Raw genomic sequence first — 15,326 nt, 5'->3', positions numbered from 1 at the left:
CTATAATTATCTCAGGCTAAGGTGAGTTTTTTCTTTTTTTATTTATTCATTCTTTCAGTGCTGCGTATATATGTAGGGGCACGAGTTTTTCGCACTAAGAGTTTGAAAATTTCGCGTTTTGTCATATTTTTCAAATAAAGTTTCGAATTTTTTAGCTCTTGTGGAAAAGATATTTCCTGACATTTTTAAAATTGTTCCTTTCATTCATAGATCACCAGTAATAAACCATTAATTATCTTTAAAAAAATACAATGAATATTTCACTTGACGTTGTAAATTTCACTTATAGAAAATTATATTTTTTAAATCAAACTGAAGGAAAATTAGTAATTAAACTTACTATGAGTGGGAAAGTTTTGCTGTCTTCTAAAAACAGATAGGCACAAGTTACATTTAAGCATTAAACATAAGCATGTTACATGTTTCCACATTTTCCTCCTTCATTGTTGTACGTTTAAAATAATTTATCACCAGTCCATGCCATTGGTTAGCTAGTTAAAACGGCTCCTCCCCATCCAGCTGCAATGGTGATAGCTAACGCGCAACATGTTCTCTATAGCCATGTCCGAATCATCCAAAATGCACCGTTCATGCCACGTTCTACCGTTTCGTCAGCAGGAAACTGGCGTTTTTAACTTAGTGAAAACGTATTTTTGAAATTTCGCGTATTGTTAGAAATTTCGCGCAAAACTGCCAATTTCGCGTTTTATCGCGCAATGGAAACCAATGAAAGCATACATAGAATATTATAAAACGTCAAGAAACTGAAAATTACCTAATTCTGACGCATTTCGTTTTATCGCGCATTGCGAAAAACTCGTGCCTCTATCTGTGATGTCCTCACTGTTTGCGCGGTCTGCCACTACGCTGCCGATCATTGACATTTCCGGTTTCATTGTAACGCTGCATGGTGCCTTAGGCAAATCGTTCACTATTTGCAAATGTTTCAGATGGCGAAGATCCATGGTAGTGGCATGCCCCCTTTGTGTAGCACTACGACTGCAACACTATTCTCGTGGTCGTCCCACTTCATCGTTACACATTCCCACTGCCACGCGTCTCACCATGGAATGAACGGCTCAGGAACCCACTTCGTCCACAATATCCAGATGGCAGCACTCACTCATACCCAGCATGGTCAAACGGCAGTCAAAATATCTGACAGTATTTATGAAATAACCAGGTACACGAAACTGCAAGTAAAGCGGTGGATACTGAAGTAATAATTCATCGGTTAACTGTATATTATTAAACTTTATCACCAGTAAGTGCCAAGAATAGCTCGCATATACATTGAGAGGTATTCAGAAAGTTCTAACCTCACGTCCACATACTCAATATTATTATCAGATGATGTGGTCCTTAAGTAAAAGACAAAAACAAATACACAGTGTGCTATGTATAAATTACCTTCATATCCATGTACTTAAAATATCATCTCTCTAGTAGTAGCTCACGAAATACAAAGTACAGGGTCGGGCAGAACAACCTGACGGTTTTCAAATTGAAATTGTGACCAGACCGATTCTTTCACATATGGACTTTTATGTCCAAAGTAAACTATAACTCAAAGCAGTTTGCTTACAACAATTAGTTATGAAACGCACCGGACTTACCTTTTAAAAATTAGACTTTTCAGATGATTTTCCCATGCCTAAGAGCCGTATTCACGACTGATATAACTAAAGAAGTTTTGTTTCTCCTTTTCTTTCCTTTTTTAGATCAATTCTGTCTGGACGTGATTGTTGAGGTTACCGTAACATTGTATCCAGCTCGCCATGACATTTCAGTCACCATCGAGCGTTGGTCAGCAGAACATGGAACATTCATCCTGGAGACTTGCTCCAGGAATCCAAAGAGTTGCTCAGCGTGCATTTTACCGACAATTAAACATTCGTCAGAATTCTAGTGTTCAAAGCCGCAATACCATATAGTGCTGTAGGTTAGGAAATTTAGGGAAACAACTTGACCCGTAAAGAAGAGATCTTCACGAAAACCGCGTACTTCGAACTCCAGAGAATATTAAACGTGTGTGTCACTGTTTTCCAACGTCCACGGTGATCTACAGTAAACATACTAGTGCCCTTGAAATTTCTGACCGCTCCGTACGCACAATATTTCGTATGGACCTTAACTGCCACCCATACAAACTTGTGATGCAGTACTTGAGCAGCGAGGCTATATGAGACATGGACCCACAGATTGATGTGGAGTGAATCCGAACCACATGAGCTCCCACTGGAAATTGAATCCTTGTCTCTTGAAGAAAAAGGCGCATATGCTAACCATATAGTGATGATGAAAGTTATTTTTGTTTCCATACCATAGGGATACCGAATGGTAAGATTTTTCGTGCCTTTAATCTACAACCGCAAGCCTTCCACAATGTATGTGGCGCCAATATTTAATCTTGGTACCCTATTTTTACACAAAAATACGCATAGTATGCATCGTTTACAAATTCGGGAATTTCTTTGCGTCTTCATCACATATCTACCACAAATATAAGGAAAAAGTTCGTAAAATTCACACAATTGCGAGATAACATTCTGATGATATCCACGTTTAGGAAGAAACAAGTATAAACGTGCAGTACACAAACAAATGAAGCAAGAAGATAAATCACGCCGGTTACACGGTACCACTTCGCAGGTAAATTGGTAGGCTTGATAGCGGATCGAAGAAAGGCAAAAAGTTAAAAATCTGGCTTTTCTGGAAATAGAAGGTGATGGAAAGAAACTCAAAGCAATTTTAGACTCAACTACTAAAACATAATACCAAAATGCACATGTTGACACCCTTGTTATAAATAATCCATTCAAGTGTTTAGTGTTTTGGTTGAAATGTTTCCAACAGGATTAAAGATGATCTAAAAAAAAAAAAAAAAAAAAAAATGCAGAACTAGAAACACAAATATAACTTCACTGCTTTTTTTCTTTTTTTTAACAACAAAAAGGTAAAACACAGTCGTTTTTACTTGGGATTAGAGTCATACTAAGGGTTTCATTACCGCATGATTCATGCGTTAATCACCCGTAAGAACGACTGAAGAAGGTCCATTATTTTTTGTGGTATTTACCGTTGTGTTTAACTAACGTATTAATATTCCGTATACACATCAATCCACAATTTGTGTTTTTGCGTGAAGCTATAAGTACAGCAGTGAAACTGTTGTTGAGATAATAATGAAATAGACGTAGAGGTAAAACATTTCGTCTATTTTCCCTTAAATGCTCCGTCGGATTTCGATTCAGCAAAGACAAGGGCGATAACATGAAGTAAGATTATCTAGTAAATCAGAAATAGTCTCCAATAGCAGCAACAATTTTACTTCAACATGCAAGTAGACTATGGATACTACGGTGATAGAAGTCAGCGGATTGGAACTGTCGTTCCGCAAATTGTCTAGCGAATGGAAGGAATCATAATCCGACGGTGCATATGTCCAGAGAATAAGACGATACATAAATAAGATATACATGTAAATCAAGTTGATAGTAATATCATGGTGATCTAATACAGGATAATGCCTTTGCAATGCACAAGCACTGATTCCATGGGTTTCAATTTTTCATGTACAATATGAAATTGCAGGAGTGCATAGTTGCATTGATCGCTTGGCGTGAAAGCAGCAGGTCACGATACATGATATTCCTAGTAGTCTTCCAAACATGTTCATACTGTGATGGATTTGATTGTTTGGGAGTAGGTTCGTGTGGTGCCAACCAATGACTAGGAGCCGTGGGATATCGCAAATATTCCACTTCTAATCGTACGTTAGCACTCTGTCCAAAAATGAATCTTTTCCTGGGAGAACAAAGAAACAGACACCTCGTTCTTTGAGCTGCAGTTTACTCATGTGAGATCCATCATCTCATTTACACAATTTCCCAAGATGATGGAGATGTTGGCAAATAGTTTCGGGTTTACAATTGAATACTTCTTCCACTGGCGTACGCAAGGAGGGATTCCGGGTTTTAAGCCCCGCCTTGAGCAAGATATTTGCAAAAATATGCATGTATACAAACCACCTGAAATAATGTGCACGTGAGGCTTCAAACCTTCCCTTGACCAAATTCTGCTTACGCCATTACTTCTTCCGTTGCTCCCATGTTTGACATTATCGGCGTCAGTAGCTATCTTGGGTTAATCGTTCTCTATGGGTTATGGTATATGGTGCGCCCTGGAGAGATTCATCGCCCTTTCTTAAATTTGTTACACCACCGCTATACAGTACTGCCCGCTCATCTTTCACATTCCTACCAAATGCCTAATATATACTACTTCTCATTTTCTTAGCGTCTGTTTCCAGTTCACTTTGTTCAACCTTGTCTCGCTGACATTTCTTTTTAACTGCACCAACCAGTCATTTTTCTTATCTAAAATACGTGGAAACAAAATGTATAGGAAACGCATGCAAGAGCCACCACATGAAATCCAATAGAACAGAACTTCCTTGGGTATTCTTATAAAACACATACTGTATCATTAAGTACTTTCTACAGGATGAGGAAAAAGCCTACATCGTTTCATTTTAAAACCTGAGAGAAATATGTGAAATCTGTTAATGGAGGAAGATGTGGGAGGGGAAGAGGAGCGGAATTTGTAGAGTATATGGCGACCATGACATTCAAGTTCGAAATTTCGAATGGAAAAGAAGGCATGTTGCCAGCCAACCAAGCGTATCAAGTGAGCGAGCTCTAGAATCCAAAAGTGTATTTCTTTCATGTGTTGTATGGTTTGCATATTTGAACATTAAGTTTCAAATTCACCTATCAACGGCACGCTACAGCACATGTTCTATGTGGTGGTCATTCCATCTAATGCACAACCGTAGATGCCGTATCCACTCCGATTGCACTCACAGGAGAATGTCCGATTAAATGCGTTCCTGCGCCTTGTATCACGGGGTTTCTCGGCATAAACCATCTACTTCAGATGGCCCCACATATAGAAATCAAGGAATTGTGAGGGCGTCATCCCAGCGACCATGGCAACCAACCTACTTTCCTGGGAGTTGTGCATCGAGCCATTGACACACACTAATGCCATAGTGGCGAAGGGACCCCACTATGTTGAAAATATGAAGAAAAGTTGCCGTCTGGATTTAGAAGGGAAGAAAACATGGTCCTGCAGGAGCGTCAACTACTGTTGCGCCGTTAAGATAATCTAGATGGAAAATGGAGCAATGATGTACGTGTTTTATGTGTCACACCACGTCATTACTTTTGCAGGACAATGTTTCTTATTCGGATCAACCCAGACGGATTTACTGTCATACCAGCACTGACAGTTATACCAATCGACTTCCCAGTTCAAACAGATATAGGCCTTGTCGCTAAACAGCATGCCACGTAAATGAGGAACTCAGTTCATGTTGGCTTCTATCCCACATGCAGAACTCTACCTGCCGATCTGAGTCATCCTTTAATTTGCATGTGCAACTAATAAAGATGTCAGTGATCGATATGCAATATTCGGACATTGGAGGAACGACTGATATCACATTCTACTGAGAAATTAGAAATATTATCGACGAGTACTGCACTTGGGATTCTTCACAACTGATGATAGAGCTATCGTTTACTGTCTCCTCATTCGTGGTAGTCTTTAGGCGCCCACTACGTACCCTATCATCCACAGTGCCAATTTCTTGGAATTTGACGATCACGTACACGAACGTGCTCTGATACTAGATGTCTGTTTGAATGCTATCTGTTGTAGTTTTCTGCAATATCTCTGGAACTGCGTTCTTCGGAAATTATGGTGATTTATATCTTCTATTTCTTTCTCAAAGGTATCTTAAATTGCAACAATATGAAAGTGCCATTAACAATGAGACTTTTCAAACATTATGTTCATAACGTGCAAACCCTAGAAGATATGAAAGAAACGAATACACTTTGGATTTCTGAGTTTACACCGGTCTTTCTTTACTAAATTTTGAAGTTGTATTCAAGATGGTGGCCATGATTGCCACGTACCCTATAAGTTCACTGTCTACTGCCATCTCCTATTAATAGATCTTATATGTTCCTTTCAGGTTTCAAAATAAAAGTGTTCAAAGACTTTTAATTCACCTTGTATTTCATTCAGTCGTTTATTTTTTCTGTGGAGTATTTAAACATCAGTTTCAATTTTACATAAAACTAAGGAAACCTGTCTTAAGAACAAAATTGTTTTTATTAGATTTTTACTTTCAGAATATTTAAATTTGTCGCCATTATACAAGCTAAATTACATAATATTACAGAAATAAAACAAAGTGTTCAGCATAAAATTTATATGAAAATATATTTTCGTAAGAATTTTTCAGACTAGATGTACAATAAGAAATCACATAAATACAAGGCAATATTGCTACAATATTCCAAGTTGACTAGATTCAACATTTTCTCCAAAACAATAAAATTAGCTAACAAATAGACATTTTCTGCTTTCAAACAAATAATAACTAGAAAATTAAGGAAACAAATTGTTTGATAAATGATGTTATAACTACACTGTCACAATAATTTACATAAGTATTTTCCAAGATATTCTCTTTTTAAAGTTACATAATTTCATTATTGTCCTTTTAAGACGAACTCCTATGTACTAGCAAGTTTAAACAACTAGGAGGCATGCATCCTAGGTAAAATATTGCTACAATATATACTCACGAGTATGTCTCGCTTTCCTTGAAAGAGATTTCAAAAAATAAGGAGTCTATGCATGACAATGAGATCAATAAAAATATTTAAAACATTTTACTCCAAATATATATCAATAATTTTAGGCACTTTTGTGAACGTACTGCTTTAAATATTGTATAGCAAAATATATAAAGTTGGTCATAGTACAAGATTTTTCACACAAACATACATACCCTCTCCATTTCATGTCATTCACTCACATACATGCATAACGAACATAAAGATTACTAGAAGCTTTAGTTACAGATTACTTACGAATCTGTGTCGCGGATTTAGATGATTTAAGAGAAATCTTGGAATCTGATTTCTTCGTCCCACCTGGGTTTCCTTTATTTACCTGTGTTGTACTTCGTGAAGTCTTGGCAGTTGGTTTAACTTTATCAACATTCTTAGATCCTGATGCGTCACCTCCTCCATTGTCTACTGCCTTTTTCGGTACTATTTGTGTTACCTCTGGTAATTCTGATGCAAATGGAGATCTCCACCGAAAAATTGCTCCATCTGCACTAACACTAATTATATATTGGGATAGGGGACAAATTATTACATTTGTCAAAACACTAGCATGCCCAATGCCAACGTGAGTAGTAGACGCATCATCATAATTCCACACCTTAAAAAAAAAAAAAAAAAAAAAAAAAAATAGCTGTTAAAGTACTAGAAGTAACCGTACAATTCACTAAGAAAAGAAAATTGTCCGGAGACAAAGGCGAAAGACTTACATCTATTCGATTCAAAAACAAGTAACAGTTATGTCCACACGCAAACCTGAGAGATACATCACTGACGCATAAAAAGGAAAGTTTACAAACACCATATGGGTCAGTCCATATCTAATCACCGAAATTAGAAAAAAATCCCCAGTCGACCATCAGGGATTTTGATGAAATTTGACACACAGGTACCTACATCCCTCGTAAGAAACCCTGTAATTTTTTATTCTTCTGTCTCTACCAGTTCCTGAGAAATTAACTTAGAAGCGAGGCAGTTCGCATCATGCCTTGCCGAACACGCTGATTGTTTAAGTTTTTAATGAGCAAGAACTCGGTTACTAATTACGTTACATAGGTCAAACTTTTTCTGCAATAAATATATGTATCGTTGTAATGAAGTTATATGTTGAAAGTGGCATGACCACTTTATGTTAAGATATATAAATTATCAAATTCAGCACTTTTTTACATTACCGTTTATAAAGCTCGTTTTTTAACATGTCACAGATTCCCTACATAAAACAAACAAATGCCTGTGTTTGTGTACAGTACCTTACAGGGTAGTGAACTATATGCACCAGCAATGCAGAGCTGTTTACATTTTATTTACAGGATTTATGGGAGATTAAAGTTGGTATCATTGCAAGAAAACAAACTTTTTTCTTATTTTCAGAGCTCTATTTAACTATGTTGACAGTTGAATTAGAGTGTGATATTTTGGATGAATATTGCTACTTATGTAACAAATAACTTGTGTGAATTTCAAAACCCTGATGTATTTTCTTCCATTTTAAATCATCGCCTTTGTCAACAGATATCGGTAGTCTTTCAGGTTTAGAACGGATATGGAGAATGGAAGTAATTTTACTTTCAGAGTCCCTCTCCACTCTGGATGAGGACAAAATCAATGAGCTTCGTGTTAACCTCGTGCCAGGACAGAAGTTGTGCTAAACATGTGTTAGATGTGCCAGTTCCAGAAACAGTAGTGATAATGATTATAAGTATGATCCTAGCTACACACCACACACTGTTCACCAGGAGCAACTAAACGTGTCTCTCAAATCTGTAGGCTGCTCACCACTGAAGAATGTAAGTAAGAGAGACAGAGAAGGATACAGCAAGAGAAAAGTGAAGCAAATAACAAATGTCGTACAGGAGAAGATGCTCTTGGAATACCCAGCACTACATTTCTCTACTAAAAAGACATGTGACAGATATGCTAATTTCTCTATGCTTATACAGCAGCTTGTAGAAAAACATCACAAAACATTTTCTTATAAACAGAAAGTCCAAACCTTAACAATTGCTCCTGCAACTTGGAGTATCAGAAAACTGCATAGAGTTTGAAAACCTCAGATTATTTAGTGCAAAGAGCAAAGAACTTAAGATGAGAAAGGAATCCTATCACTTCAAGAAAAGAAGCCTCGGAAAATAATTCCCCAGGTAACAGTGAATGACGTAGTTTCATTTATGAAAGCGATGGGTGTTCCATAATCTTTCCTGAAATGAAAGAATGTATGTATGTGCATACAGATGAAGGTACAGTTCAAATTCAAAAAAGGCTACTACATGAAACATATGTTGAATTCTGCTAACAGAAACCCAGTTTCAAATTGGGTTTGCAAAGTTTTGTGCCTTAAGGCCAAAGTGGTGCATTACAGTTAAGGCAAATGACACTCATTCAGTGTGTGTGTGTGTCAATATCATCAAAATATGAAACTGATGGTCGATGCCCTTCCTAGATCAGGACACAGCTACAAGACACTGCTGAACATTGCAGTGTGTGACGCAACGAGCAGACAATGTAGGTTACATTACTGTGGCAACTGTGGAAGGAAGAAGGCTGTGGAAGATTATTTAGTAAAACGTTTTGATGATCACTTACTTGATGGTTATGACTGTGTTAAATTTAAAAACTAGGTCCACACAGACCGGTTGACATTACAAATCCTACAGCTCTCTGTGAATGAGTTTTGTGACACATTGACTCAGGGAATTCATAGTCTTAGACAGCACCATTACCTAGCCAAGGCTCAAGCCGCATACTTGAGTAATATAAAAACTTCCCTTCAAACAGCAGAGCTAATTGTTTTACTGGATTTTGCCGAAAATTACACTTTCGTTATACATGACGAGGTTCACGAGCATCATTGGGAGAAATCCCAGGCAACTGTGCATCCTTTCGTGGTGTACTATACTGATAATGGAACCCTGCATTGCAGTAGCCTATCCAAGGGGAGGCTATAGGAATTATCCTATTCCACAGGTTTATTATGTTCCTTTTCACTTTGTATGCATGTTTCTTTATTTATTTGAACGCTCAATTTCTTATTACTAATACTGAACTGTAATTTTGAACCACAGAACTCTACTATTTTGTAACAATTGTACTCTGCCAATTTCATTATGTGGCACATTGTTTCTTCTTATAGTCTTACAATATATGTTTTCAAGTGCTCAATCAGTGTAAATGATTTTACCTGGCGCATACGTACTTCTTTACTTCCATTCTTCATATCCGTTCTAAACCTGAAAGACTACCGACACCTGTTGACGAAGGCGATGATTTAAAATGGAAGAAAATACATCAGGGTTTTGAAATTCACACAAGTTATTTGTTACATAAGTAGCAATATTCATCCAAAATATCATACTCATATTTCACTGTCAACATAGTTAAACAGGGTTCTGAAAATATGCAAAAAGTTGGTGTTTCTACAATGATACCAATTTTAACTTCCCATAAATCCTGTAAATAAAGTGCTAACAGTTCTGAATTACTGGTGCATATAGTTCACTACCCTGTAAGGTTCTGTGCACAAACACAGACATTTGTTGTGTTATCTAGGAAATCTGTGACATGTTAAAAAATGAGCTTTATAAACGGTAATGTAAAAAAGTGCTGATTTTAACAGTTTATATATCAGAATATAAAATGGTAATACCGCTTTCCACATATTACTGCATTACAACGATGTGTATATTTATAGCAGAAAAAGTTTGACCCATGTAACGTAATTAGTAACCGAGTTCTTGCTCTTTACAAACTTACAAAAACCAGCGTGTTCAGCAAGTCACGATGCAGACTGCCAAACTTCTAAGTCAATTTCTCAGAAACAGGTAGCGGCAGGAAAATAAAACATTACAGACTTTCTTACAAAGGATGTAGTTACCTGTGTGCCAAATTTCATCAAAATCCCAGATGGTCACCTGGGGACTGTTTGACGATTTATAATGGAATAACCCATATGCGAATATTTTGCAATGCAAAAATAGTTACAAAATTACACGGAAGTTACACGTAGTTTGTAACTAGACAAACATTGATCAACGGAAAAAAAAAAAGTTGTCATAAATGTGAAACTAGAACTATTATCATCATTGCATGTATCGAAGGAACGATGTTCGAAGCAAAACTGTAAGAATACAAGATTTTCTAACAAACAACTACATTTATAAAAACTGAAGCCGAAGAATGACTATGTACGAAAAACTGTAAACGCAGACAGTAACTCCGTGCCAAATGTTCATGTTTAAACTAATAATAATAATAATAAAAATATGAGTATTTCAATGAGATGATAAATGCTGGACCTGCTCATCGAAATAACATGTGCATTAACATTCCCTTTTCAGGTCTTTCGAATAGATCAGATATGGTTTTGCTACTTTCATTCCCGAACAGCAAAATTCTGATCTAAAACAAAAAGCAACACACATTTTTTATTTGAAAAAAAAAATAAATAAATAAATAGAATTTAACGTATTTTTAAGCATTAAAAAGTGCTATAGATTTAGAATGAATATAAATATCATAGATTTAAAATACTTGAAAGATATTTCTCGTAATAATCAATATCGTACATTTTGATCAGTGAAATTTGCTTAAATTAATACCGGTGTAATTTCAAGCTTTATCGCAATTTGGTTTAATTACCTTACACAACCATCTATACAACCAATGTTTGTTCCATTTTGAATACATTACTGTGCACTTCGAGCTGACATTTATTAAACCACCCAATGTATCCTGAAAGCACAGGGTAGTGCAAAAAACTGCAAATGATGTACAGGTATATACGTATGCATAGGATATTTAAATTTATTTTTAAAAAAGCACTGTATGTTAGATTTGGGAAATATATAAAAGAAAAATTGTTTTAATATAACATTTAAATTAAATTCATTCCTCGAAATTACAGTTACTTGTTTCGATACTGAATATTTGCTGCATCAATGCACAAAGGATTTCAGATAACTTGACTATTAAACTGGTAAATATTTCGCTGGCCAATCTTTCCACATACGATATTACAGAAGCTTGCCCACAATCAAAATAGTCGACTTTGAACCAGTAACCTAGCTAGTAACCGATAACCCTTCGCCACCATCGATTGTATTCGATGTGATGACCACGCCCCGAGCAATCGTCGGCAGCATAGTTTCCACTGTAACACACTCCTGCGTAGAATGGAAATGGGAATGTCTTGCCATCGGTTTTGGCAAATTTCCAAAGCCCCTGTAAGGTACGTGGACAGCGTCGAGTAAGTGCCTGTTTCAGGAGTGCAAACCCACAGTAAGCCACTGATTATGTGTCCCGGTATGAACGAACATGGAATCATTCGAATTCCTGTCTTTTCTGCCCTTCTTGCGTAGAACGCCCAAGAAGATCGAGCGGTATGGCTGGAGGCTATGTCCATGTGAATCCTACATTTGTGATCTTGTCACTGTATAGGTGAGGGATGTGTGTCATACAGATGATCTATAACGTTCTCCTGGAAGTAAACTGCATTGACCTTGGTGTTGGGAGGCACTTCGACAAGTAACAGCATTCCCCAACGGCAATATCCTTCCACCATCAGAATTCCTTTGGATAACTTTTCCTTGCACTGCAGCACAGTTAGAAGGGCTCTAATGGTCTGTTTGGAAAAAAAATGAACCGAACTCTGTTTGTCTCATCTAGGTAGAGCCATCCCTCATCCACAGCACATATTTCCACTTCTTCTTGCGAAGTATGTTTCATATAGTTTTCTGGCATTTGTGAACCTCTCCTGGATGTGGCGCTCCGTGAGGCAGTGTTTGCATGCTTTGTGGCGCCCTTCCAATCTGAGGTTCTTCCAGATGATGTTGGAAACTGTGCCTTTTGAGATACCATATCGTATGGCTAAACCTCTCGACACTAGGGAATTGTCCTGTGGTACTGCTCTCTTAATGCTCGGCCAGTTGGGTCCGTGTTCTCACATTTCTGGCCGATCACGTAGCCCACAGGCCTGTTAAACACACGTCGAATGATGAAACCCACACCAGCTTCGTTGACCTTTAAACCTCTTCTGCTGAGTGGCTGTAATGGGTGACAGAAAGTCCACAAATGAACCCCTTCCGTAAAAGGTCACTTTTATCTTCATCGTTCCAAGCATCGTGCTCAATTGATACTGTTGTCAAGTACAGGCCACAGTGTAGCCAGCAATGTATCGGAACATAACAGCGGTTAAATGCCTCGTTCGGTAAAGCCAATGAAAGTTGACTATTTTTATTGTGGGCGACCTTCGGTATAAAATCCTTATTTAGCATTTTATTTTTATAAATGTATACATAATTAAGCATTACGATTTACAAGTTTGATCATACATTTGTGTATCTGCAATACGAAAGAAGTGTAGAAGCATGGAAACATAATGGTACCGGTGAAATTTAGAAAAGTTCTTAGCTTTTAAATACATCTGATAGATAGCAGTAACAAACTATCAAAATTGCATTCACAAGACCCTGCCTCTTCTCCTCTTCAAGGCAGATTGAGTTTAAACTCAAAGAGAATGGTAGGAGAAAAGAAGGATTTAGATTTCTGGATTTTCGCCATCTAAGGCTATTTAGCCCTTCACGATTTAAGGAATGACGTCCGTCGGCGAGCACACAATCCGAGAAAGGGAAGGAAGAAAGGATTGGGGAAGGAAGCGCTCTGGGACAGGTGAATGCAGCCTGGTGTGAATGAGGGAAACCCAGGAAAACCTCATTCAGGGTGGCTGGCCTGAAAAAGTGTGTTACACTTATTCGACCGAGTGAATCCACTGGGAATCGAACCCGGGACCTCTCGCAGAGAAGGCGAGAGCGTTAGCGACTACGCTACACGAGGCCACTAGGAGAAAAGAAGTGTTTTGTATCGTGTTACAAATAGATAAATCAAACATGCTAAATAAATCACTGCAACCATATATTAATGGAGAGGACTTCCTTTTTCTTTTTTCTTTTTCAAGGAAATTGCTGTAGTTCTACTGTATGAAATACTCTATAATAAACGCTTCTTGAGAGTATTTGCACGCCTTATATCTGCACATTGAAAACTTATTATTAGTGTCTACATTCGTAAAACAATATAAGCTACATCGTTGCACATACAAGAAGACGTCAATATTACACTTTTTAAGAACCTAAATGTAAACTGTAACATTTTGCCTTGAGGGCTTGTGGTACATTCAGAGCTACGGATTTCTGAATGTTACAGAATAATCCAGTTAAAACACAATATTTTGAAATGATATTTTTAAAAAATCGAGAATTAAAAGTTTAGCTTTAGCTTTACGTTCTACATGAGTGCTGTAAAGTTAAATATATTTCTTGATTGAGTGGAGTTCAGCGTCAATATCTGTATATACAGTGATCGGCAGTTGAATTGGAGACACCTACCAAATACCGTGTAGTACCACCTTTCGCTCTGATAACGGCGGCTACTCGCCGCAGCATAGACTCCATGAGGCGCCTGAGGTGTTGTCCCAGACAGCACAATGCACGTACAGTACCGTATAGTACATGTACAATTGCACAGATGCAACATGTGCATCATCTGTATAAATGCACGTCTGTACATGTGATGCACATAAGCGTCACCGGTCCTATTCAACATCTTCACGTGCGCAGTACATGTGCAATGCACAGGTGATTTACATGTAGGACAGAGATGATTTACACGCAGTACCCAGGTAATTTACACGTAGCACGTAGGTGATTTACACGCAGTACCCAGATGACTTACATGTCCACAGGTGATTTCCTCGTAATGCAGAGGTGATGTAAAAGCATATTCGAGGTGCAACGGAAAAAAAAAAGAGTTTATATATATTTGGTGCCTTACGCAGTAACACTATCTATAACACTAAAGCCATCACCTTCCAAGTATATCAGAAGTAACTAGTAATTGTCAGTGAGAATTTTACTTTTGGAGTTTATTATTTGCAATGAGCAAAGCCTTAGGTAGTATATTTGACATGTTTGCCAAGTAACAAATAACGCAACATGTTCTGCTGTAATCGGTCACGAAAATAATTTTGTAAACCTATGAACTGTCTGACAGTAATTACATCAGTACAGTGGTGCCACTTGTTGATGTTATATCATAGCTCAGCGGACGTTACGGAGTTTTTACAGTCATTCAGCGGTCATTCGTCGAAAAGTCTCTATAGCACCGCCTGGAGGAAAAACGACCACTTTCAATTAAAAATACTACGGCCATATTGCATGTTTTAAATACTAGGAGAATGAAAGTAAAAGTATACACTTGCACGGTATACTGGGCGTGTCATACACATGTACAATAGCCTATTTAAATGTGCTTTATCCACGCAAATGCACATGCACGACTTAATCACGGGTTATGTACGTATGCATAACCCACGCAAATGCACATGTGCACACACACGGGTTAGGTATGTGTGCTTCATCCACTCAAATTCACATGTACGGCTTAAGCATGGGTTATGTATATGTGCATCATCCACACAAATGCACATGTACGGCTTATGCATGGATAGTGTATATTAGGGATGGCCGGATCCGAAGATCCGGATCTGATTGGGTCCGGATCCGGACCTCGGATCTGGATCTCGGATTTCGGATCTGGATCCGGATCTCGGATCTGGGTTCGAAA

At 37.7% G+C, this 15,326-nt stretch overlaps 2 protein-coding genes across 3 annotated transcripts in view; one reads left to right on the top strand and one right to left on the bottom strand.

Annotated features, from left to right (window-relative positions):
- The window catches only part of Atg12 (Autophagy-related 12), a 58,811-nt gene that overhangs the window by 30,318 nt on the left and 13,167 nt on the right, over positions 1-15,326 (top strand). The window lies entirely within an intron of this gene.
- Positions 6,269-15,326, bottom strand: part of LOC145664554 (cilia- and flagella-associated protein 52) — a 101,169-nt gene continuing 92,111 nt past the window's right edge. For both annotated transcript variants that reach the window (XM_081731321.1, XM_081731322.1), the window contains one exon: positions 6,269-7,308. In XM_081731321.1, the coding sequence (XP_081587447.1) occupies positions 6,943-7,308 (366 nt within the window). In that variant the 3' untranslated portion in view covers positions 6,269-6,942. The remainder of the gene's footprint in view (positions 7,309-15,326) is intronic.

This window comes from Thermobia domestica, chromosome 11, assembly GCF_964235325.1.
Source record: "Thermobia domestica chromosome 11, izTheDome1.hap1.1, whole genome shotgun sequence".
Taxonomy (NCBI): Eukaryota; Metazoa; Arthropoda; class Insecta; order Zygentoma; family Lepismatidae; genus Thermobia; species Thermobia domestica.
The sequence above is the reverse complement of the archived record's forward strand: the minus strand, read 5'-3'. Positions and strand labels throughout refer to the sequence as shown.